Raw genomic sequence first — 27,440 nt, forward strand, 5'->3', positions numbered from 1 at the left:
CTCTCTCCCCCTCTCCCCCTCTCTCGCTCTCTTTCACACGAATATAAGACACACATACAAACATACATATACATCCATACCTTACACACAGTCACAAAACATACGAATTCTCTGGAAAAAAAATATTAAGCTCGTAGGTAAACCAAAGATAAGGAAAGTTCGGTGTTAGTCGTTAGGAAAGCTCATTAACACAACCGGATATTCATCGTCCGCCTTTGATCGATCACGTCTTTTAAAAGCAGAATTAATACTCGAATCATTACCGAGGAGCTGCAGAGCGAATCGCTCTAACATCGCTCCGATCAGAGAGAAAAGAAAAAGAATGTGAAAGATATAAGAGAATATAGTATAAGCACGTTCGATTCTTGTATTGTATTTAAATGAGAGGAGGGGCCATTTTAAACGTCGTCGAGCGAACGACGACGACGCGGTCCCCCGTTTTTTAGCCGTAAGATCGTACGAATCTTGTTTCCGTTTCGTATTACTAAGAAAGAAAGGAAAATATTATTCGACGAAACACAGCGAAACTTTACGATTCGCGATCGAAATCGTGTGAATTTCGGTTTTCGTGTTTCAACACGGAAGAAAGAAATTATTCGACGACGAGATATAGCGTGATCGTGCGAGTTTCGTTTAGTTTCGTATTGTGTAAAAATAAAAAAAAAAATAAAAAAAAGAAAAGAAAGGAAAAAGAAAACTGTTTAACGAGAAATACAGCGAAATTTTGTGACTTCCGTATTTTTTCTTTTTTCTTTTTTCTTTCGTTACGCGTAAGTAATTACGGTGATTGTCGTTGTTTCTATTTACAAAGAGGATGAAACGCGGAGACGATCAGACGCCGAATTCTCGGAAATCGTGTCGTACGTGTGTACGCATACGGCACACGAGATTGTCATCGATACTTTTGCCGTCATGTGTACTATCATATACACCTGTCCAAGGACAGTAAGTACGCACGTACGTATGGGTTCTTTCTCACACCGAGTGATTCTAATTTTTAAGCTAACACACGAGCGTGAGTGCGCTACGATATAAGTTCTAAGGTTTTGAATATTGTACTACTTATGAATTCACTGTCAAGCCGTAATATGTATTATATGTTCTTTTGTAAGATCTAAACGATAAATAAATAAATCGTCGAGAAAGAAGAACGTTGTGAAATGTATATCTTTGCCTGCTGGAATATCGATTACCTTCGAGAATGAGAAAATCATTTCCAAAAACATGTTTCGATAACTTTTCCAGTTATTATCCTTCGTCCGTCTATCTATGGACTTTACTTACTACCTTGCTACTTATGGCCAAAGCAAAATATTATTTTTACCTTTTCTACCGTATCTTTGCTTGCCTTTGTTATCTCGACAAAATTTCATTTCATTAGAAAGTCTCGAACAAGAGGGACATCGACGTTTCTCATTTTTATTTATAATTGAGAAAGCTTTATAGATACGCGTGTATATTAGAAAATATTACGATACGATAGAATCGATTTTTAAAGCTTAACGCGCGACAGCAAAATCAGTTGTTCGTGAAATTCTATTAACCTACGCGCTTTTAAATTTACTATTAACTCGTACATTTATACATTGTTGCTCTAAATTGACAGAGATGTCTGGATTCTTAAGAGCTTTGCCTTTCCTGGTTATTGCATTTCCTGCTTTGTAATTTCCTTTTTTAAGATCGAGCAAATATTAAACGGAAGCAATTTAACGAGATCAAAGGTCGTCAGTGGCTTGATAAGAATCGAAGCGGAAAACTGGCATACCAGACGACCATGGGATGCGTCTCTTCCTTTTTCATTGCCATTTCGGATGCATTAGAAAGCAAATAAATAATAAAATTAGTAAGTCGTACGTGATTCTATAGTCTGTTTATCCCACGACGAACGTGCATTCGCCAATTCCACGTCTGATGCGCGTTTAAGTGGCATATTTATTCCGTGAGTCACGCGACTAATTTCGAAATAATGGTAACACATTGAATCTATAGCATTTTCGTTTAACCTCGTTAAAATATCTTAAAAATACTTATCTATTAATATTTTTGTTCCCTTGGTTTTTCGATCGCTACATAATGTTTATATTTTTATTTAAATACCTATGTATTACACGCGACTTTTTATCGGTTAAAAAGACATTTTGGCTTTAACTCGGCAAACTCTGAAACACGCGATAATCGACTTCCTGCGACTCGAGCGAAGCTGTCCTGATTTTAGCTGTTCGTCGCAATACATAATCGTCTGGGTATACACGATCACCCATCGATTCGTGTTCCAACGCAAATCGATCGCGTGTCATCCGTCGGCATTGAACGACTGTTTGCTCCGAGTACGTGCTTGTCCGTCTTCGAGAGAACAAGCGAACGATTTCGTGCGATACCATCGATCTTGGCGAAAGTTTCTCCAGAAAAAGTACACCTTGATTTACCCGAATTTTTCAACTTATTCTCCCTCATAAATCTATTTTATCGTTCGCTTCTCTCGTCTTTCCGACTTCTCCTTCGTTGTTTTAATTTTAATTCGGCAAAATTTTGCAATCCTAATTGTTCGTAACTATAATTGGTGAAATTGGCCGAGGCATCGATTCGCGAGTGGCAAACGAACGACCGGTTTTAGCGTGAATTTAGAGCGAACGAGAAGTAGCCGATATGACGGCATAAATTACTACGGAGTGGCTCACTTCCATCCAAGGCTTTTCTACAGAGACACGGTAAGCACGCTGGGAAATGTGTTCCCGTAAGTAGCTCATAAATATAATAAATATCTCCGTGTTCGATTACCGGGCCAACGATGTCGCGAATTTATGGATCTACATCGATCAACTCCGCTGAATTGCCTGTTTTCCGCTTCATAGAGAGAGAGAGCAAGGGAGAAATTCTATCACCTATAGCTCTACGGTTACAATCCATGAAGCAATTCTATGGATCTTAAAACTCGCTAGTGGGAAACCTGGGAAATTTTCTATGGACGGTGACGTTTCTCACGCGGAACTAATATTATTCCGGTATCGACGACTCCACAGAAACCTATTCTATATCAGTTCTTCGAGTTCTCAACGACAACTCTAGAAAATTCTATAGACGTTGAAATTCCTCCTTGGTGGGAAAAATACTCGAAGATCGTACCAATAAAATTCCAATATTTGTAATCCTTAAATCTTGAATCGGATTTCCCTCGCTCGATCGACTAGAAGCTTCGTTAAACTGTAAATTACGAAATCTCGAAATTCGTTGCTCGTCCACTATCCGTTAAAGATTCTGCTAAATTTCTATCGCAAGTAGAATCAAATCTTTATATTTCGTAATAAATATTGATATTTTGCAACAATAACGTAAAAGAAGATCGTATTGGAAAAAAACAAGATAGTAAGATGAAATTTACAAGAATTATACTTTTACTCGATATATTACATCGAAGTGATTTGCTTAACTCGAAATTCCTTAAGTTCGTTACTTACACGCTAAATCGTTATGTTAAGTGTCTATCGCAAGTAGAATCAAATCTTTATATTTCGTAATAAATATTGATATTTTGCAACAATAACGTAAAAGAAGATCGTATTAAAGAAAAAACAAGATAGTAAGTACTATGAAATTTACAAGAATTATACTTTCACTCGATATATTACATCGTCGTGATTTGCTTAACTCGAAATTCCTTAAGTTCGTTATTTACACGATAAATCGTTATGCTAAGTTTCTATCACAGGTAGAATCAAATCTTTATATTTTGTAATAAATATTGATATTTTGCAACAATAACGTAAAAGAAGATCGTATTAAAAAAAAAAAAACAAGATAGTAAGTACTATGAAATTTACAAGAATTATACTTTCACTCGATATATTATATCGTCGTGATTTACTTAACTCGAAATTCGTTAAATTCGTTACTTACACGCTAAATCGTTATGTTAAGTGTCTATCGCAAGTAGAATCAAATCTTTATATTTCGTAATAAATATTGATATTTCGCAACAATAACGTAAAAGAAGATCGTATTAAAGAAAAAACAAGATAGTAAGTACTATGAAATTTACAAGAATTATACTTTCACTCGATATATTACATCGTCGTGATTTGCTTAACTCGAAATTCCTTAAGTTCGTTATTTACACGCTAAATCGTTAAAAGTTCGAATAAATTTCCACTGTAATCGGATTTGAATTAAAAATCTCTTACATCTCGGTCATCGGAATTACATCGTTACGTTATGTATCGCGTGGTTCTGGTTTGTCTAACTTGAAATCCACCTAAATCGTAAATGTACCTCCATATAACAGGAGATCTTTAACCCCATTACTCGTGGACCAGACTGTGCACGCATCGAGCGCTACGGAGATTAAGTGAAACCAGACTCTCGAAAGCATCAACACGCAGAACGTCGGCTGTAAATTACAGCGAGTTATACAGGAGGGAGCTAAAGCCGCGGTAATTGGTACGCATTTACAGATTCGATTTAATTTATCTCAGCTGCGCATATCGATCTCCCCTGCTCAATTAACGATACAAGTATAATACCTCGAAACTAACCGTATCGAAATCGCAATCATCGACTGCAAACCAGACGTTTCCACGTCGTAACGATCTTCACCTCCTAAATGAATCGTAACTCTGTTAGCGACGCTGTAACGTTGTTTTCGATATCGCGCGTTATTATGAATAGCCGTTGCGTTCAAAATGTCCACGCTCATAGAAATTCAAAAGATTTCGTAAAATTATCGTTTAGCGAGTTAAGGTTTGCGAATTGACTCGAGGAATATTTGATATGTCGTTGGAAATATGGTAAAAATTTCATGAAATTTTGTGCGCCAATGGATAACGAAGGACACGAAGCACTTGATGTCGGAGTTTCTGAAATTCAGAAACGTTAGATTCGACGTGTAGTTGACGATAAATATGTAAAAAGCCATCGTCGCGCAAGTATCTTGCAACGGTATTCTTTCGCCTCGAGAATTTCTCCGTCTCGCAGCAAGAAACCTTTTCACTTGCAATCATTCTTGGAAGGATTTCTCGCAACACGCGCAATGCAACTCCATTCTTCTCGGCCACTTGTTAAAAGCGTCTAAAAGGGCCCTTTTATAATTCACCTATTCCCAATGGCGCTGCAGTTAGAAAAGCATTCTGCGTCGCTAAGAATTTCATTAATTTCCTTCCCCCTTTTTTTCTCTTTTCCAACCAAACGTTCTTTTACGATGGAGAAATCGAGCTTCCATTTCGTTTCTCTTGGAAACGAAACGATGTAACTTCTTCAGAAACGGAAATTTTATCGAGGCAACGGATGAAGATAATTATTTGCCGCTTTTTTTTTAGAAAATCAACAACGCAACGAGATACAAAGCGAAGTATTATTGTAGAGAAATAATTACAACTATCAGCGAGGTAAACTGACGCGTGTATACAGAGAGTATAAAAAATATTTTCAACAAATATTTGAACAAAAATTTGGAAACATTTGATCAGACTGGAAACAAAAAATGTGCTTACACGTACCACCTGCGCCTGTTTAAACACAGCTTATAATTTTTGTCTTGGAAATTTTCTTTTATCTGCAATTTCCGATTCGGTAAATATATGTATATCGCGTGACTAGTCTTGTATAACGTGTATAACCATTGAATTTATCTTAACGAACAACATATTGCGTTATAAATAAAATTGTATAAAAAAACTCGTGATTCCACGAAATTCCACTTAGGAGGATTAATATTACGAGTAAAATTGTACTACGTTCGACATATTTAAAAGAACCGTGAATACTTAAAAATCCTTTCGTCTACTTCGTTTAGAAGCACAAAAATTATTTAAACCGCACGGTATTCTTTTCCGTATCGAGAAACTCGTATTACGTGTAATAATTCTTTCTTATATTTTCAACCATTTACGACGTGCTTCCAGTTACAAAAGAAACACCCTGTATAGAATGAGATTGAAGAACACGATTACGATAGAGACATCTGGCACGGAGGAAACAAAATGAAAAATATCGAGTAACGGCGTTCACCTTTTTCATTTCGAGGCTCGTTGACAAACGTCGAAAACACTCTCTCGTTGAATCGCTGCATTTGAAGTCGCGGTTCGAATATAATTAGCCACGAACGATTCGCGGATGAAAGACCGGTGGTTTCGACCGATGGCGACCGCTCGATTGCCTCGATTCAATCTCACTTCCGGTAAATCGTGCCACGACTGCGGATCCGTGGAGAGAATTTAAAAAAAAAAACCTGCTGGAATTCGCGAGAAAGATATGGACCGCGAAAAGATGTCATTTGACAATTTTTGACAGCGACTTTTTCCTCTGTTCGTTATAATGCAAGAAATTTGAGGAGGATTAGAAAAATAATTTTGAAAATGGCATCACGAACGATCCTTGGAACGTTACAATTTGAAGAAGTCGTCGGAATGTTAGAATTTCGAAAAATCCTTCAAGTATGAAAATTTTGAGAAAATTGGAAAATTGTTCGCAATGAAGGAAATGGAAATACGATGCTGATAAGGTGCGTTCGGGCCAAAGGAAAATAATTCTGCCGTGAAAAGCACGTATTATTTCAAGAAATCAACTTACGTAAATAATAACGAACGTAATAAACGAAATTACATGAATTCACATGCAAAATAAATCTCGTGATATTACTGTAATAAAACATAATAAATATAATATAAGTGTACAAGGTTACAGATAAAAAAAGAAAAATTCTAAAGAAGGTTGAATAAGGAAGACTCAAAGGACGTTAAATATTTCGTTTCGAAAGTTTCACGATCTCCTATTTACAGGGATGAAAGTTGCATTAACGATCCGGAGCGAACGCGAGTTTCACAGGAAAGAAAAGCAAAAGAAATAACATAGCGCAAAGGAAATCGTTAGGTGAAAGAGCGACTAACCAATTAATTTATCATTGAACGATCAGTCGTCGAACACTAGTCCAAAAATCCCCAAAAACGTATGAACTCGAGTGCATCTAGCATTCGTAGCTTCGACAAGCACGTTCTCGTTCAAGAAAGAAATCTTCCTCTTGAGCGAAAAATCTTCTCATCCTGAACTTCCATCCCGACTTCGTCCATGTTATTTCCACCATGTCCATCGTCTCGTCGTCTCGTTGACCTTCCCTCGCCGTTACACGCGTAACACAGCGAACCAACCACTCGTCTTGCGCGTCATTAGCGTCCAGAGGACTGGACACAATAAATCCTCATTCTTAGCCGGCCTACTTTCAATTAGTAAGGCTAATTGTCGGCGATGATACAGTAGCCCGAGTGGTATCGCGTTTCAACTTGAGAAATTCAACGCAACGTCGTGGGATCCTTGCTACCCGCCTATTTCTGGAGAACTAAACTGCCTCCGCATGGTCATCCACGCAGAATTATGTAAAAGGACCAATTATCGCTAATTCACGGAGTTTATATAAACCTGTTGTGCGTTCTTGTCGGATTACTGTCGTGTTTTCTGCTGTTTTGTGCGCGGAAATCGTGTTCTCTTTTCATTTTTCTTCTGTTTTTTGTGTCTACGGAAAATCGGCGGAGATTCCTTGACGAGGCGACTCGAGGTTCGAGATTAGTAGACTGCGGCTGTTGATGCGTTTATGGGAAATTTGATTGTGTAAAAACGTGGAGAGTGTGAAGAATGAAAGGGAAAATAAGAATATTATAAAGTTTAACTTTAAGAGCGTTTTTCCCTTAGAGCGTGAAATTTCTATTTAAATTCTATTTCTTTAACTGCGTCCGTTAATGTAAATATGCAGAAAAGCCCGCAATCTATCGATTACAACGTGGACAACGTGGATTTGACGGTTTGGTCGAAAGGGTAGAAACAAAGTGGATAACGAGAGAACCGATCGGTAGTTTGGACGTTTGGCAGAAGAAGTTTATTTGATTAAACGTAGAGAACGATTGACCGGATAAGTTAATGACCGAATAAGGGCAGGTTACCGTGTATTTTGTTCTCAGTCTGTTGCGTATCGTAGATTTTTCAAGGTAAATTTCAGGCTAAATTTTTTCCCTCTAAATTGAGATTTATTTTGTCGTTAGTTACATTAATGAGAAGGTATTTGGAACAAGGTAGCTGTACGAAACGCTCCATAAAAGGAAATTAAGCGTTGTAAACGTTTTTCTGACAGACAAGGAACGGGATTAAAATGTAATTTCTTTCCTAGCTTTCTGTATTCTATTTCTGCAATGAAATTTTCCACTCTTTAGGATCATGCTTTATGGCGACTGTAAAGTGTATCATAACCTATCGTAGTATCATAGTGTCAGTCATAATATGCTACATCGTTTCAAATAATCTTCAAATATCTTACCAAACGATTTAGCGAATTTCATTGTAAAAGTTTCTTACCAGCGGAGACAAAGCAAACTGATTTAGATAAATACAAATAATCAATGGCGTAATACGCGAAAGTGACGAGAAGAAGAAGAGGGATGACGATAAATCGAATGATTTAAACGAGTCCGTGCGGTCGTTCAATGAAAAGGAAATTCGATTTCTTCGCTGTGCGGTCAAGGAAATATCTCGTGTGAGCCGAGAGGTTCGTAGAGAAGCAAATTGATTTTCGTGTACCTTATCCAACCCTTGCGAAGACACGGAACGGTCCTGGTTCGCGAAAAATAGGGGCGAAAAAATGAAGAAAGAAGGGTGGCGGATGCTAGTTACTCGAGCTCATCGTTATTCTAAAAAAGCATCCGCGAGCTCTAAGATAAATCGCATAATTTATGAAAGCAGCTTCCGTATAATCCTCTGCAGTGTCTGCAGCCGTGATTTGCTTCTGTTTCCATCGGAAACCCATTCCACTGGCAGAGTTTTCCACGTGGAAATAATTGTGCCGCTCACAAATCAAGCCCTGCCCTCCTTTCGCCATAAAGGAACGACGATTGAGACAAAGGAATTGGCTTGTTTCTTTCACGTGTTAGCAGCTACTCGCTGTGCAAAACGAGGAACACAGGTAATTTTGTGTTTCTTCGATGTTGGTTCCTTTGATACTAATTTTCGCATCGAATATCCCTGAAGTACCTGCCGCAGTATTTCAAGAACACGGAAGAACGATTAATTTAAGAAATTTGTAAACGAGAGCATTAACGATGGAACTAACAGAATAGTCGGAATAATCGAATGATTTCGATGAGAATTTTTCATGATCCGAATGACTTTCTGGAAAGTATACGGATGATAGTTTGTTTTCTTCTTTTGCATCACATATCTTATCGTGTGTTTTTCATTTTGATTTGATACAAACCTTTTACTTAGAATTCTAATGTTAATAGAGAATTGTTTTTAGCGCTGATTAGGATAAAGAGATTGGCTTGGTTCGTTTGTTATGCGAATCGACAGAGGAAATTTCTTTTTCCATCGATGCTAGTTCCCCCAACGCTAATTTCGATACTGGATATCTTTGTAATATCAACATGTTTGATGGACTTAGGTAAAGAATGGTATAAATAACAAGTATGTTCGATTTGAAAAATTCTTGAGTTTCGAGTCTCGTTATTTCGACTGTTGGTGAAAATTACGAGTTTATAATTTTTCATAGGAAATTTGTAGATTCACAACGGTTAATTTCTGCAGATCTCCCTGTCCGTGTCGACTTTTTAGTTTCCATCGTTATAATTGTAAAATGATTTGATATTTTTAACATCTGCACAACGGTGGAATATTTCTGGAAGAGTACACAGATAGAATAACGTTTTTTCATGCTTTCTAGGCGTGGAATTTTTTTGTAGTATGTTGTAAAAAAAATATAAAAGATAGGAAAAAATAATTTTTAGAAAAAGGGGGACAATTTAATCAAGAGTTGGCGAGTTCCTCTATTCTATTCGACATACAGCAACGTAATACCTGTTTTTGTCGGGTATTGATTTTTATGCGATTTAAAAAGAAAGGAACAACAGAAGAGAGAAAGCAAAATGGTAATAGCAAGAGAAAAAGGAATGTTTTGGGTAAAGGTTTGAGTTACGAGTTCCATATTTTTCCGGCGGGCCGGAATCACGCAAGTTTTTCAGCCTCTCCAGTCGATTTTCCATTGAATTCGAGAGCTTCCTCGCATACAGATATCGATATTTTTCTTTTCTCTCTATTTATTTTTTTGTTTGTTTTTTCCGCATTGTACGAACGATCGAAGGAGGACAGTATCTAACGTTTCGCTTCTGAGCGCCATTAAAATCTTCTATACAGTAAAAGCGTTTAAATAATGAGAATTCGAACGATAGAAATTCTTATTATACTTTTAATAAAAATAGGTCGCAATATCTTCTTTTGTCCTTGTTTTAACCCATTAGGGATTGAGCAATAAAATAATACAGAGAAATCGATTAAACATGATATTATCGAACGAACAACGAGCGACGAAGCTCTAAGTGTTTGTCAATTAAAACATTTTTTAAATAAGGAAATTAAAAAATTGGCCAGTTGGAAGAATAGTTAAAATTAATTGATCGATAAGAATATCATAATATTAAAAATTATTTCTACAAAGTTATAATTATTATCGTTCGGTCGGTTCACCGTTGCGTTACAAAAATTAAACAGACGAGATACGCTAGTTTTTAACTATAAAATATTCGATTGCGACGAGTTAAATGGTCGTGTTGTTTTCAGAAAATTACAAAGAAATCTATCATCTCTTTTCGTTATTCCGTATGAAGTTGTTCACATGGGATCGTTCAGTCACGATTTCATTCCTAATACATTCGATTGCTATTTCGTTTGACGCTCGCGTGACACTTTTTGCATCGTCGACGAGAAACCGCCTCTCGAATCGTCGACGAACAATCGAACGTTAGTTTGCGGTTACGAGTTAATCGCGTAATAACAATAGCCGATTGACTTTCCGCTTTATTGATTGTTCGCTCGCCGAACGAAAACAATATCGTGCGATTTAAAACAGAGAAACGTGAAAAAGGTTGGCAGGAGAAGAACAAAGTGAATTAAAATTCAAGAATCTTTGCAGAGAGAATTTAATAGCAAGTTTTACGATACTCTACGTTTTTTAAATATGAAATTTCCGATTTTTCCCAAAGTATTTGAATCCGCACAAACACTCGCAGTCCACGTTCCAGCTAAGATTTAATTCGATCAAATTTCAGTCTTAAGCGACTTAAAGGAGAATTAACGCTAATTCCACTACTCATTGCGCGTTAATTAATCACTGGAACTGCTAGTACGCGGCACGAACAACACGTTCGAGAAATCGTTTGCCGGCCAAACGTGCCACGATGAAATATTAGGCGTGAACGTTTTCAACGATCCTTTCCCACTGAACTGTACGAGAAATCGATTAACACCAGGCAAGACTGGATAATAACGTTTCTGTCGAACGGATCGCCTCCGTTGAAAAACGCTATACGTTAGCTTCGCGACACTGTTCGCGCGTCAAACGTGTCGGCATTAAGGGAATGGCGTATATCCGTTGGGGAGATTTAGACGACGAGGTCAATCAGGATCAATCGTGTTGTAATTGGATCGTCCATCGTAGAAACGGATAAACAATATCGGGAACGAGCCGATATATCGGCCGAGAATCGTTGATTTCACGACAGATACTTTTGTCCCTCTGTGTGTGATTCTTCTACAAACCGCTGGGTATATCGCGAAACTGTCGTTCGTGTGTTTATTGGGAAATAGGTTTTGATGGGTTACCGATACCCAACCAATGTATTTTTAGGTTGTTACAGTAATAAGCGTCGTCTCGGAACAAATGGTATCGATAGAGGTGTAATTTGTCTTAAAATAAATAGTTTTATTCGAAGAAAAAATCTTAATTGGAACTTCTTCTTGCGATCGTGTTAGCTTGTATTCTTGCCAAATAAAGAATCCATAGATATTTATCTTCTTAATTTTTATTTCTTTATTTTTCTAAATTTAGAACTTGATCAAATTGACAATAGTATTGTATCGTAGAATATTAAGTATTATAAAATTATTGTGATATAAAATATAAGCCTTAAATAATGTAACAAAAAATTGAGAAATCTATCCTTTCTCCAAACCGTTCGGAGTGATTCACAACCTCGAAAGACAAGAATTTATTCGAACGACGAAAAAGTCCTTTTCAACGCGCGCGCCCAACGATCATCGTTACGTCGTTTACAGTCATCGTTGCATCGATCTTTGCCCCGGCACAGTCATTCGTCAACGTCGTTCGAATTAAGATAGCCTCGTCGGGGAACACGATCTGCTCCATTTAGACGAACAAGTTCTTGGCGAAACGAAATTGTGAAACAATAAAAAATCTGTCGCGTCAGGCGAGAACTATGAGTTGATCGACGGCCAGTGAAGGGTGAAACGAGCTTTTTGCAACCGGCCGCAAGTTACAAAGCTATCTAAATCAAAATGGTAAAAATATTGCCTGAACGATGTCGCCGCGAACGACGCTGCCATCGTGAAATTTGGATACGAATCGCTTCGGTGCATGATCGCAGCTTTCGATCGATTTGTTCTTCGTTAATCAGTCTTTTTCCAAGCATGTGCACAACGTGATATTACGCGTAAAGTTACGTGATAAAAGTGGAATGAAGTTTCTTCGTGGGAAAGCCTTCTTCTTAAGAGAATTTAAATTAAGAAATTATCTTCATCGCGAGATATCCAGAAGAACAAGTAATTCAAGGATCGAGTTAACTCGTCCTCTTTGGTTAACAGGTTATTCGTCGAGCGATTTCGAAATCGAAAAGTCGACGAATTTTCGTTTACAATTTCCTCCATATAGAGCAAGATACGAGTATTGGGGTCGGCGAGTAAAATAAACAACGAAATAACTTCGAAAAATAGAACAATTATACGATAAAATAGCCGTCATAGAGCTATACTCATTTCCTCCTCGATATTTTTTCTCGCTAAACCTAAAATATTAGGTTGACCGAAAAGTGTCTTTCTTTTACAGACACGTCTTTTACAATAATGCATCTTTATACAAACATGAGACCTAATCTGTCGAACGTTGTGATCCTTATTTTGATAGAACAAAATGGATCATACGTAATTCGATAAAATAATATAAAATGGAGAATATCGTGCATCCATTATTTCCTTATGAAACTAAAGAAACTTTTCGGACGACCTAATACAAATCATTTCCTGGTTCTTCCATTATTGCATCAAAGATTAATAGTATAATCTCATAATACGCACCGAGTTTGGTTATTCCGTGCAAAGTTCAGGATCGAATCCTAAAACGTAGAAACTCGATCGACTCGAGTAGCTGTATCTTAGCTCAGAGAGGCGAAAAACCTGAAGCAGAGCGAAATCGTCGATGAAATAACGTCTGCGTGTACGTATCGGGTTCATTAATTTCATTCTTGCTGGTTGCGCGTTTCCCGCTTGCAATTATCGGCGGAAAATCAGCATCGAAAGATAAAACGATGAAAACGGATGGAGAGTGACACAACTGGCAGCGACGCGACTGAAATTTCAGCTTTAACATTATATGATATCATTAAACCGAGCAACATCTATCTGCATCGCTCACGCGCACGCAATTTGCCTTACAAATATTATCTCTGTAAACGATTAACGAATTATCGAGTTTTCCATCGTACCGCGCTTGCAATTTTTCTGCTTAAACCTTCGAATAATTGCAAGCATTATTTCCCCTTTTTCGTCCTAGAACATTTTATATTTATAACGCCGACTATGTGCAATCTCACGAACCGTTGTATATTTCCTGACGATTTTTAAGAACAGATTATGAGAAAATTTCGATCCGTTATTGCATGTACAGCTGCGATACGTGTAACGGTTTGAGATTGTCGAGGATATAGCAATTGCTTATTGGAATTTCTGTTTATATCTATATTTGCTAATTAATTTGGTCATAATATAATAGTGTAAATATGTTTATGGAATGTATTTGCTGTCTTGTAGCGGAACTTCGCTATTAGATTATAATTGATACGCAGAATGTGTAGTATGATTGCGATATCGAATTATCGAATGATTCGTATTGAACGGATTAATAAAAGATAGAGAATGACATTTGTTTGAAGTAGAACTTTGCTGGAAGGATCGATTTTAAAAACGTATAGTACGAAACTGTAAATATTTTCACGAACAGATAGTTAAAAATGTACTTACAGTCGCTTAGCAACGTCTCTGCCATCGTATTAGATATAATCGTAATAATTAGTCATTAATCATAATATTATTCGTGAATTATGTCCGGAACTTTCCTGCAAACCTTCGCAATTATACTACTCTTGCATCCTCTCTTCTCTCTCTCTCTCTCTCTCTCTCACTCTCTCTCTCTCTCTCTCATTTAATTACCTTCATACAATCTCTCTACTATTTGCCACATCTATAATACCGTGTGACTTATAGAAATGTGTGACTCGAAGAAATGTAACGAATGCTTCGTAACAGTAAACGCAGAACACTATTTTACGCAGCAGCACGACCTACACCACTCGCATTCTCAGCTCTACATATGATAACGGGACTGCAAAATGTTTATGCACTTACGACAAATTTGAAGATACAGGAACATACTCGAACGCAACGTAACAAACGAACAAATGAAAAATATGGTATACAAAGTTATATAAAATATCTGAAATAAATAAATAAAAGGTTTTAATCGAATTAAGTTGCCTGTATCGAAGTTACATGGATATTCGCGGTCTGATAATAATAGCAAAGTGTTGCTTGTTCCACGTAGCTAAGCGATCTACGGTAAATAACATTAATCGCTTTAACATTTATTCATAAACAAAGGTTCAGCTTACAAAAGACGTCTTAAAACGTCTAAAGCGGGTTATTAGAGCTAATGTTAATAAACATTCATCCAGTTTCCACTAAATCCTTGCTTCTTTCATTAGGGAATGTTCTCCGTGAGTGGAAAGCAACAAGTATGCCAGCTGTTCTTCGTCCAAGTCATCCTAATCGTCCTAATGGGCGCGTTGATGACGTACGGACCCGAGGCGGACGCTAATTCGCTAAAAAATCACGGACAGACAGGTCTGTATGAGTTCCATAAGAGAGTGCATACGAGCGACGAGTTATACTCGACGATGTAACTTATCACAGCGGCCAGCACGCCGTTATTATCGTTGAATATGTATCTCGTGACGTCGCGTCGAAAAATATACACGGTCATTGTACATTAATTTTGGAAAATTTTCATCCGTGATTCTCTTTACGATCCAATGATTACGACGCGAATAAATCTTGTGCAACAACGAGAATACGCAAATAAATGCGAATAACCTGGTTTTTCTAGCACATGAGGTTCGTAAATGTTAATGGAATTGATAATACACGTGGAATTTGAACAATTACTTTTGGTCCTTTACGAAGCTTTTTTTCCCCGTAATGATCGAAACGTCGATTAATCGTAAAAAAATCGATAAAAATTGGCGAGGTTAAATAACGTAGAAAATTTTGTGATACGTAAAAAGAGGTAACACGGAATGTTCGCTTTTAGTGATTTTATCGAATAGCGTATTTTGTTGGTGGCAAATTGATCGTAAAACTGCAGAACCATCGTATCGCAAAGGGTTACAATTATCACTTTTTATCATTTACATAGGCAAAAATTTGATACTTCCAATCCAATGACTTTCCTTTGTAAGCGTTAAGTATAGAAGGTAATTAAATATAAACGGTAGTACACGGCTTCCTTTATCGGTCTAATTTTGTCTCGGTGAAGGAAGAAGGAAAGCATCCCAAGACGAAGAAACTGTCGCTTCTTCCTTCCTCCCTTACCATCAATCTACCATTATCTCTAGGCAAATTACAAGATACACCGGGTGAAATCAAACGAAGAAAGGAAAAGACAAACGAACAAGATCCAGGAAGCAAACAATTACTCACCCTCGTCTCTGTTTCTCTTTACTTTCCTTTTTTTATTCCTTTACTCGGTCGCGAATAAAGTTGCACCGTGTCGTGTCGCGATAAATTGAGAAGGAAACGATCTTTGCGTCGTATTTTCCTTAAATATTGTTTCGTATATTTCGTATATAATTCTAAATGACTGGACTCATTTTCTTTTTTCGGTCGCAATTACAAAATATAAACAGATCGAATTTCCATAAATATCCAGAGTTGAACGACGAGTCGAAATATAAATGGAACTTGTACGTCGAATATCATACAGTTCGCGTTCCATCGGTCTAAATCAAAGTGTCACGAGAAATATACTGTTCTAAAGATCGTTAAAGTAACTTCTCTTGGAAGCATCGTTATCCTCTGGTAACGTTAACGTAGACCACCTTGTGCTACGTATCTTGAGCAACGTTCGAAGAGCATCGAAGGAGGAAAAGCGAAGAACGTTTTCCCGACGAAGGGAAAGTAACGAGAAAAGAAAGATGTCCTCCGGCATGGATCCGGTGGATATTCATAAAATTTCCACACCGTCGTGGCGTGCATATAACTGAAGGAGTAATTAAACTTTCAGGCGACCACGGCCGGAAGCACGTCAAGAAACCGGATACGGACCCGTTACGAGTTTATCCGAGTGAGTATCCGAACGAATTTACTTAATTCCATATTTATATTCGCCCCGTGAGAAACGAATCCCGGAGAGCTCTGTCTTTGCCTTAACGAGAACGAACCTCGGCCTCGACTTTGAAGTCTAGCTTGTAACAAGTTCGGGTTTTATGGCTCCTCCACCTGTATACGCTATACTTTGGCAAACGGGGAATATGCAGAGTGTTAGAATTATGTTACCGGCCGCGTAGCATACGATCTTCTTTCATAAAAATGCTGATCTCGGTTTTATATGCAGCTTTTGTGCTCTTTGATTTATAACGCAGAAGTTTCTGATTAGTTTCTGTATAATTATTAAGAAATTATGAAAACTGAAATGCAAGTACTATCCTCTTAAATCTGCTTTTCTACCAAGAAAGAAGGAACTACGTGATGTTTGAAATGGCTCTCGAGTTCTCTCTGATTTTCGTTATTTACAAAATAATTATATACGATCGCAAATATCCACATACGATATTTCAAATAAAAAAGACACCGACGAGCATGTGAATTTAATCGTAAACGAAAGTTAATGACGTCGTTTAAAAAGAAAAGGGGTAACCTTGAGCTTAAAAGAAATAAGGTTCTATTGTTGGGATCTACTCCGTCTATCTGAATTATCTAAATTGTATGAGAATAATTGATAACATATTCTCGTATAATAATTCTTCGCTTGAAACGATATTAACTCGAGTGATCGTTTCCTGCAAATCTCAAAAATCCGACTAACGCGTCACAGAATTTCGACGTCGATAGACCAAACTGGTCGTCTGCTTAATAATAAATCCATCCCGATCATATTCTTTCTCGAGCTCTATTAATTTAATTCACTCTTTGACTCTGACCGAACGTTTATTCGAGGTCGACCCGAATAATCCGTATGAATTCGTCCATTTACTTTGTCGCTTGGAGAATTTGAATAATGCCACGTTGATTTCATAGCTAATGTCCCCGTGAATAATTTTATCGAAGATATAAAACGCGATGAATTTTCGAGCGAGATCAGAACCAACCGATGAAGAGGGACTTGGAAATCGAAATTTGGATTTTATTGAAATATTTTAATTAACGTCGAGATCGTGGAAATATTCTCCGTCTAAATATAAAGCTCCGCGTATTTGTTTACTTCGCGATGATAATAAAAACGATGGCGTATAAAACAATTTATCGTGTGAATTTGTTTTTGATAATTATGCGTAAAATAAGTAATTTATTAATTGCAATTTGTCTTGAAATTTCCGATGTGTCTTCATTTAGAAGGAACGCTGAGATTCGAAATAAAGAGAAAGCAGTTGCGATTAAAAGGATTATAAAAACAATTAACTTGCGCTAAAGAGCAAAAGATTTCACACTATAATTTCAACAAAGTTCACGAGAATCGTTTCACACCGGTATCTCCACCAGTCTGGTCTAACAGATATAAGAAGAAGATATAAAAGAAGACAACATGTAAAACACGTTCTAACCGGAAATATTCGCAACATATGAAACTCGTGAAAATGGTAGCAGAGGCAACTCGCGCCGCGAAATAATAGAATTTGCGAGACTAGGATCGTAGTAGAGGCCGTTTAATTGGAGGCTGGGTACCAAAACGTAAGCACAGCCGGAAGTTAACAACCGCGCCGGCATTATCCGGCGAAGAACGACAGTGACTGGCGAGAACTTTCCAGGATCCGCTTTCACGCGCAGCGAAACGCGTAAAACGCGAGTTTAGGTGCTCACCAGTGCCGTTTAGTCTTATAATTAGATTTTTCTTTGCTCGTAAATAATAAAAGTTGTATTAATTTTTCGGAATCTAGAGTAAGAAACAGTTACATACCGATAACTTTACAAGATAGCCTGAATAGTATTTTCTTTTGGAAAACACGTAATCAGCCACGGTAATCTTTGTGCGTTATTTAACGAGGCTATTTCTATCGAAACCAAATTCTATTAGTTTAAAGAGTCGGTGCATATTACGTCAAGAAAATCAACGAAGAATTACTCTGAAAACGGAAGAGCAAGCTCAAAATGTAACAAAATCTATAGCTAGAAAGTTGCGGATCGCAAACTTCTCTTTCGCAATTTTATAACTTTACGTTAAATAGCATGATTTGTATAATGAATGAATTGAATGATAGAACTGTAGTATCGGGGATGAAAGGCCTAAGAGTATCGGGTGAACTATAAACATTTTATTTTCTTTTTTTATTTCGTTGACTATTTACGATCGATTCTCATTGAGAATTATAAGTAAATTCTTTTGACGTGGTACTGTAGCTTGGATTATAATAGCTTATAGTATGTTTGATTCTAGTTGAATCTAATGCTTCAATCTAAAGGGTATTGTCTTTTTAGTCTGCGGATCTGATCCGTCGTGTCAAGTAGTTGGGTAGCTAATGGGTTTTGGTGTTTGTTAACTCTTATACTATATCTGTTTCTGAACTTGTATATTTCTTCTTTCACCGTGGGTAGCCATAAACATTGTCGCCAGAGAGCCGAGATATCGACAGGTCCATCAATGTGTCGTCGGTCCTTCGACTGAATAGTTTCATAGAAAATCCCTACGTGAGCCTGGCCACGTGCGGATGCGGGACACGTGCGTGGTGGGCCTAAGAAAATACAAAGGAATGCTAGAACAGGCAGTGTCAGTGGAGAAGCCAGAGAGTGTGAATCGAGAAGTCAGGGAGTGCGAGTTGCGTTGTCGAGAGAGTGTGGTCCGCGTGAGAGAGAGAGAGAGAGAGCTTGGATCCGTGGTGACGAGAGTGGCAAATTGAGTTGTCTAAATTATAGTACGTTATTGCGATTAGTTCACGTTAAACAACCATCGTTTCCTGTTTAATCAACATCTATGCAATCCATTCATTGGAAATAAATCATAATTATCATTTACGATACTACAGAACTTTATTGCTAGTCGTTTAATTACTCAACGAACGAAGCCAATTTACTCGTAGATCTATAGTTTTACTAATATGTTGGTTTCACCTTCGATAGTATGACCAATTGACTTGCAAAATTTTCTTCTGAAAAATTTGCTTTTATAATCGAACTGTATTGTTCCTTAATTAACTACAGTTACTTGACTCGACTAACTTACTTGCAGAACTTTAATCTTCTCGATATGAGCGTCGACTAAAGTAAACAATGCTCACCTTAATCTCATTAACAATATTGCTTCAACTATACAAAAAAGAGCTCATTCGCCAACGTTTCAATTCTACCAATTGCTAGCAAAAACGTCGTCTCACCAAACTGAAACTACAAATTACCAATATACCAAGATATATCGAACGACACGTAAGCCCACACATAAACTCGCTTATTAGGTTGTCCGAAAAGTTTCTTTCGTTCTATAACGTGATAATAAACGAACAACAATTTCTGTTTTATATTATTTTATCGAATTAGGTGTGATTCATTTCGTTCTATTTCTATTATTACATTCGCGCATAATTTGATAAACTAATATAAAACAAGAAACATCGTGCGTCTATTATTTCCGTCTAAAACGAAAGAAACATTTCGGACAACCTAATACATATCTTTGATAATAGCACCGCGAATGGAGCCAGGCAATCGCATATTAAGCAAGATGTGCACTCGAGACTTCGTGGCGATGGAACTTCTATAAAAACAAAAGGAGCACGTGTTTCTTCCTCGTTGTTCTTTGCCGTCGTCTGGAATCGAATTCATTGGAATGTTTAGTCGATAGGTGATACAAGTTCGAGACGCACCGAGACGAAAGCAAAGAAAGAGGCCATAGGTTTCAACTCCCTCATTGATTTACAAAATGCCACCGATTTTTATCGGGTTTATTCAAAAGACCGTGGTTCTCCTGCGTAGCTCGTATATGCACTGTGGCATACCAGAACCCCGTGGATGCGCTACGGATCGAGTATCGTAAGAGTTACCAGATAGAATTCCGATAAACAGTGAACAGAAGAGGTGGTCGGTTACCCAACGTCCTCCTTTGCAACGAGAATCGACGGTTAAGCGAATTCGACGTGCGTTAACGAAGGGGAAAAAGCTGGATACCATTTCAATAGGTTTGTTTCTCTTTATTTTTGCGCGAAATCGATACAGCTCGCGTGTCTTCGTTCCTTCCCCTTTTTGTCTTGTCGCTTCTTCTTTTCCTTTTTTTTTTCTTTTTAATTCTTCCGCTATCGTACCGTATTTTATTACGAGGCAAAAGAATAAAAACTTGATTAATACGTTCGGAGATTTATTAAGTTAGAAACGTTCTAACTGGAAGAAAAGTACTTCATCGTTGTGAAAGAAGTGACAGCTATCTATCCAAAGTTCAACGTGATCTATCAAAGCAGCGTACAAACGTAACCGTTGTATTATTCGCCGTCTACCAAGAGATTCGCCTAAACTAAAGGACTCGCGAACGACGAAGAAAGGAAATTCTATCGAATCTGACTTTCCTCCCTTTCCAAAAGAGATTCGCGTCGTTCGAAGAGCTTAACGTTGAATCGAAACGCGTGATCCAAGTGACGAAGATCCATCGTGACTCACAGCCGGAGAATTAACCCTTTGCACTCCTATGTGACACGACATCAGTTTTTATCTCAGGAGCTCCTTTGTCGAGTCCCGCTCGACATTTTTTCAGTCCCACCTTTTTTTTATGCAACGCGCGAAAGAAAACCAGGATTGCATTCTGGAAATTGTTTCAAGATATATGATACGCTTAAAAATTACAAAATACAACGATAGTGTGAATAAAACTGGTATTTAATTGAATTTCTTTCTTCGTTTATTTACTTAAATTGTCTTATTCTTTGGTTAATGTAAATTTCAAATAAACACTTAAAAGCGTTGAGAGCTGCTGGTAACGAAATTGAAATAAAATTCAGAGTGCAAAAGGTTAGAAAACTCGCTGGAAAAGATAACAAAACCTCGGCAACTCGATTCTTCTTGAACTGCGTCGTGAGAAAAGGAATGCAAAAATCTTTACCTACCCTATTGTCCGATACTAATCAAGCATCCTCGCAACCAATCAACCCCTGAAACCCTCTAAAAACCGAGAAGAAGTTCGATATAATACCGTGGAAACGATAACTCCCAGGGGACGTTGAACGAACGAGCTGGAATCGTGGTTCGACTCATAGATCCGATTCATAGATTCGATTCATAGAAACGAGAAATGGTTAAACCGTGGCTGTGGCAGGTGACGAGGCTACGCGGAGAGGAAAAATCACCCCCTGGGTGCCAGAGAGTGCCGTGGTAATTTCGCGGCCAGCGTTGCCCGCGAAGAAAAGCTTTCTCACGAGGGTAAAGGGAAAGCGGAGAAAAGGATGACGACGTCGAACAGCCTATGGAACGCTATCGTGCTCCTCTTTATCGAGGGCTTTCTCCTATGCGGTTTTTTGGCTACGTTCGATTACGCCCCCGAGGCGGACGCCGGTAACAGGCAGAACAGCTACTCGCCTCATCTAAATGGAAAACCAAGCTCTTTGCCGGTCACGTACACACGTAAGTCCTACGATCTCGGTCTCTCTCGATGGGGACCTCCCACGGCTTTCTACCCTTATTCGTCTTCCTCTTTTGTATTTTTATTCCCTTTTCCCTCCTTCTTTCTCATTTTTCTTCTTTTACCTGGTTCAACGTATTTGTGCTGGTTAGTTGGTGGAAGTAGAACGTTCGTAATAAAACACGATCTTTCTCTTATATTTCTGAATAATACTGGATTAGTTACATGGTGCTGTAAATACACGATCATCCGTGTAAGCGTTGAAACGCCCACGGCACGCCCACGGTAATTAAGCGTGAGATGAAAATTAAAGATACCAGAACTACTTTGAGAACTTCTGTTTCGCGAAAACTCGTCGAACCAGATATCCTTATCCGTCGTCTGGAATAATCAAAGCAAGCCGAAGCTCCTATCGTTTTCTTTGTGCCGTCTCTGTTCCCGTGCTTTAAATTTCAAATATTTAATCGTATTTCGCTTTCGTAAATATTTAGCCATTATACCTGTACAACGTAATTTTACATAAAAGATAAAAATCCACCAGCCACCTCAAATATGTATTTATATCTTGAGAAACGAACAAATGCCAGACAGAATATTTGAACTAAAGACGGTTCCTTCTTCAAACGCGGTTTTCTTATTCCTGATTTTTGCCTTATTTCGAACCGCGGAATCTCCCCGAGCACGCTTCAACCACGAATTTCCACCCACTCTGCTGTATATACGTTTCCTTCTTCATTTTCTCGTTGCGATTTTTACCCCTCCAACGAGAAACTACGCGTTTTTCTTCGCTCTTCTTTCATCGTGCGGTTTCGTGAAAGATCACGAGCAACGAAAGACGGCGAGGGAATCGTAGCCAGTGAAAGATAACGAGAGGCAGGGAGACAGATACGCTTGCGTAATATTCCGTGGAACTCGTGTATACCCGTGGAAGGATGTAAAGAGTCGACGCCAGGGCTTAACTTTATCCATGGAGTCGGATAAAGTACGTATATTAACGTCGTACAGCTACACCAGAAACCTCTTTATAAGATATGGCCGGCACTGTGTTTCGCCAAATCGTCCTACGCCGTCCTTCAAAACGACCGACTCTCCACGATTACGAAATCGTTGGTTTCTTCGCTGACGATAATCGTCATGATTTCGTATAGGCTTGTTTTGTTTTCGCGTGCCGGCTGTTCGTCGAATTTTTTAATTCCATCGTCTCTCTTTCGCGAGACGTTCGTGTCGTCTCTGCGTACGTTTTCAAAGATTCGAGATTTTGCGAATGAAACGCACGTGAAAATGCCGAATTCCTTGGTAAATTCAACGCTATCGAGATGCCTGCGATTCCGGCACGTTTGAAACAATTTCAAGCTTCGAGGATCGTGTCGAATTTAAGTTTAGTAAAATATTGTCAATTTTTTGCACGAATCTTTGTAACCCTGGCGAGCCTTAAAAAATTCGAAGCTACGGTAAGCAGATAGAGTTGATGAAGTTCGTGTTGAATTTATTATGATTTTATTGAAATATTTACAACTCAGCTTCTGAATTCTGAGAGACGCGAAATAGCTGTTTTTTATGGATTCTAAGAGATTCAAAGTATGAAGACCGTGAAAATCGGATGTGTTTGTAAATGGTTGATGAAGCTGAGTTCTATTGAAGCTGAGATCGCGTTTGATCGTTGAGATGGGAGTTCGTGAAAAAAGAATGGAAACGAGGATGCTTGTTTTTTATGATAGACGCCTTTAGGGAAATGAAAGGAGAAGCTTCCAGTAGCATCCAGAGGTGGAAACGTGCCATTCCTTCAAAGCAAGAGTTTCATTGTTTATAAAGTCCGTTACTCAAACGTTCCGTTCCATTCGTCTTAGACTGGCAATTTCCTCAAACGCGTACATTTAAATATTCGTTAAAAACTCGCAACTTGAGTCAAAAATCCTACCACTTGGTCAAGAAAAGTATTTTTTGTTGAAAAATATTTCGAACGCTCGATCTAACGAATGATCGCGTAATTTAATAGTCGTCTGTGAATATTCTCTGCCCTTTTTAGGATCGTATTACGTAAAATAACAAACTACTCTATTATTGTACGCTTTACGACGAGCTACGTCCTTGTTGTTGACAAAAATGTCCTTTCTTCCTAAAGTTATAATTTCCAGGTATCTTTCGTCTTGCGTTTCTCCGTTAGAGACACGCGATCGAACGGAACAAAACGCTTTGAAAACGCGTACAAAAATATAGATATTGTAATCGAAGATTTTAATCTTAACACATTGACGTCGCCAGATGTGAATCCACGTCTTGAGTTTCTCGAGCGTCGCCGATGGCACACGTGGAAGGACGTTCTTTTTATTTTTTCCAACGTTTCCACATTTTCCATTTGCATATTTACCCTATAAAAATGTGCGGGTGGTGAGACTACGTGCACGCTGCAGCATACCGACGTCAAAACGTTAACATTGCAAGGAACAGTATCAACAAATTCTGCAACAATCCACCTATTAAAAATACCATTCGGTCCAAAAATTCCAACATTTAAATATCTTTCATCTTGCGTCGAGAAAAGTTCTGCAAAAAGTTCCAATAAAGGTATAGGTCTAAAAGAACTGAATTCAAAGCGACGTATAAAGGTACATATTGCAAATCAATATCTCTAATTTTAAACTCGCAAGGAACAGCAGCAGAACAATTTCTGTCGCAACGTGTACGTTAAAAATATCATTCCACAACGATTCCATCAAATACGGGATACGATCGGTTTAAGATATTCTTTGGAAAAGACAGTGTACAATAGACTTCGGGATAAATATTTAACAGGGAAATACGAAAATAAAAAGATCTACAAAAGACGAGTCTTTGGTAAAGACGAGATTCGGATATAACTGTGACTCGACAATTTGGTGTAGATTCGCGAATTCCAGCAAACGATAATAACACGGTTAAGGAGGTTATTACACGCGTAAACGTAACAGGGACGCCAGTGTCTCGGGAATTTCGAAGGCGGAATAACGCGGATGAGCACGTGGTCAACACTTTATCCGGTGGAATCTGAATTTCAAAGTGATACTTTGCGTAGATTACGTAACTGGGTCTGCGGGCAGCGGCATAATTGGCGGGCTAATCTCGTTGCTTCTCAAAGATTATAAATTTTCAGACGTCTACGGCCAGGCCAGGCGCGTGTTTTCTCATGGAAATCGGTTTAGTATTCGCGCGCGCCACCAAATTTCCTTCTCATGGAAATCGCGACTGTTACGGAGAAAGGCTTGGGAATGGCCTGCGAACGATACGGAAATGTAGGCGTCCTATTGTCGTCTTCCGTTTGAATGCAACGTCGAGAAACAACGCTTTCTCTTCGACGAAACGTGGCAGAAAATGCGGTAAAAGAAATTTGTTTACTTATTGACTCGTCAACGTTACTTCTATCGTATTCAGAAACGTGCGCTAAAAAAACGAAAGAATTGTTGAAAATTGTGCATCTTTGAAGCCGAAATAATGTTACAGGAACACTAAATTTATACCGAGGATTAATATTAAAATAATGATATATTTATTTCATGGACGATTCCTTATATATTCATCGATACACACTTGCACGCGTCTCAGCACTTTCTTTCTCACCCGATTGTTAACCGACTGAACAGTTTACACTCCTTTGTTTTCGAGACGCTGCGGACACACATACTTCCACACACTGATATTCACATACAAGTATCTCTACTACGCATTTAAGCCAGTCCAGCACAGAAAATTATACATATCTCAAGAAGAATAATTGGAAAGAAAAGTTACTTGGTATTTTCTGTTTCTGAAAGTTCGAGTTTCGAAAGATACGAGATTCGAATTAATTTTTCACGAAGAAACGAAAGGTAATTCGAGGCTTGTTAAAAATCGATACGCATTTAGTAACGCGTGCCTTTGAATAATACGAGTAGCTAATAACGATCGGTAATTGAAATTCTGACATTAATGTTTCATAAATGTTATTATCGATATTTCCAGCGGAATGATTTAAGTCTCTTTTTATAAATTCATTTGTAAGTTCACGTTTTTTATAGTGCGCTCTTAAACCAGCTTTATACCTCTATAAACCGGACCCGACAAAGGGTTCTTCCACCATAATTTCCTTCCAATAGGAACTCGTAACGAACAATTTCTTCCCCTTTCACCACTTTGTTATTCGTTCGGCGTACAAAACAGCGTACAATGTAAAAAGAAAGAGCAACGGTGCTCAGCAAGGCCGAATAAATTGCATTCTTTAAAATTGTACTACGTAATCGAGCGACGATTTTCCATTTTTCGTTTTCGCAACTCGCGATTTTTATTTATCCTATTTTTACAACCTACAATAAATTTCTTTCATACCGGACCAATGAAATATGCGATAAAAAATACCTCTCCTTCCGTGAAAAAGAAACGTTACAACAACATCTAGCGTAATTAGTAAATACCAATATTCTCACCGAGGACCCTCTTTACACGGTTACGTGTTTAAATTAAATTCCGAAAAATAAAAGCATAAACGTATCTGGATATAAATGAGAAATATCTATGATGTTAACGATATCCACGGGTGAAATAAAGGGATCGTGCAGATGAAAACGACAAAACCAAATCTTTGTGGAAAAATGATGACAGATAAAAGCGTTCGTATCGTCATTTTATTGCGAGAATTCGCGCGAAATGGCACAGATCGATCAGCTCGAATTAACGATAAAACGATCGATATTGCGAATTTGGATACAACACGGGTTTTTCCATTGCAAATGGATGGATCGCGAATCCTTTGTTTACACGTAAACGTATTAAATAGAGACGGTGTGGTAGAAATCGTGCTGGAAAATCGTTTCTCGTACGAAAAAGATACGCAGCGACGCGAAACGTGTAAATTTTGCCATTCCGGGAGAAACTTTTGCGCAATCCATGCGAAGCTGGTCCAAGTTTGACACTATACGTACCTGTTTATATACAAGTTGCAGGCTTAAGTTTCGCCAACTTATACCAGCTGGATTATGCCACGCTGCACAACGCGCGTGAAAAGGTCACGGGTTTTGAAAAAAATCGGAACGTTGGCTGAGAGTTCAGCGAAGTCTAACGGAACGTTTGAATGAGAAAATATGGTGTTACGCGACAGTTTCGCGAAACTTCGTGATTATTAAACCGCGAAGCTTTCGGTGTAACCACCGTGGATAATATAAAATTATGAAAGCTAGCGAAAGAATCCTTGGATTAGCGAGAAAGTTATCAAATTAGCTAAAAGGGATATTCTGCTTTTTCATTTCTATTCAGAAAATACAATTTATCGGTATCTTCCCTTTTTTTATAGGCGGCACAGGCGTATTATAGGGTGAAACTAACGATAAGAGTTTTGTTCATTTTTAATACTTTCTTTCCATTTCGTGTATTTTTGTTTAAACGCGTGCTTGAAAAGAAGCGATGTTATTAAAAATTCTTATCCTATCATTTGCATATCTCGTCCAATTAAAATTCAACGTTATAAAAATGATCCTAAGAAAATTGCGATATTATCAAAGTGGAAGGAAAAATAATAGCGAAAAAAGGTGGAAAT

The 27,440-nt window shown here is 38.0% G+C and overlaps 1 protein-coding gene across 7 annotated transcripts in view; it reads left to right on the plus strand.

Moving 5' to 3' along the window:
* The first annotated feature begins 2,320 nt into the window (after positions 1 to 2,320).
* The window catches only part of LOC117207856 (ammonium transporter Rh type A), a 43,487-nt gene continuing 18,367 nt past the window's right edge, over positions 2,321 to 27,440 (plus strand). For 2 of the 7 annotated variants that reach the window (XM_033448494.1, XM_033448498.1), the window contains exons 1-4: positions 7,421 to 7,540; positions 12,079 to 12,321; positions 14,796 to 14,934; positions 16,373 to 16,432. In XM_033448494.1, the coding sequence (XP_033304385.1) occupies positions 12,319 to 12,321; positions 14,796 to 14,934; positions 16,373 to 16,432 (202 nt within the window). In that variant the 5' untranslated portion in view covers positions 7,421 to 7,540; positions 12,079 to 12,318. Of the gene's footprint in view, positions 2,709 to 7,420; positions 7,541 to 12,078; positions 12,322 to 14,795; positions 14,935 to 16,372; positions 16,433 to 21,597; positions 21,901 to 27,440 lie in introns of those variants that run through there. The other 5 variants (XM_033448495.1, XM_033448496.1, XR_004487601.1 and 2 more) reach the window with 5 other exon arrangements.

This window comes from Bombus bifarius, unplaced genomic scaffold (assembly GCF_011952205.1).
Source record: "Bombus bifarius isolate JDL3187 unplaced genomic scaffold, Bbif_JDL3187 scf7180000008047, whole genome shotgun sequence".
Lineage (NCBI taxonomy): Eukaryota > Metazoa > Arthropoda > Insecta > Hymenoptera > Apidae > Bombus > Bombus bifarius.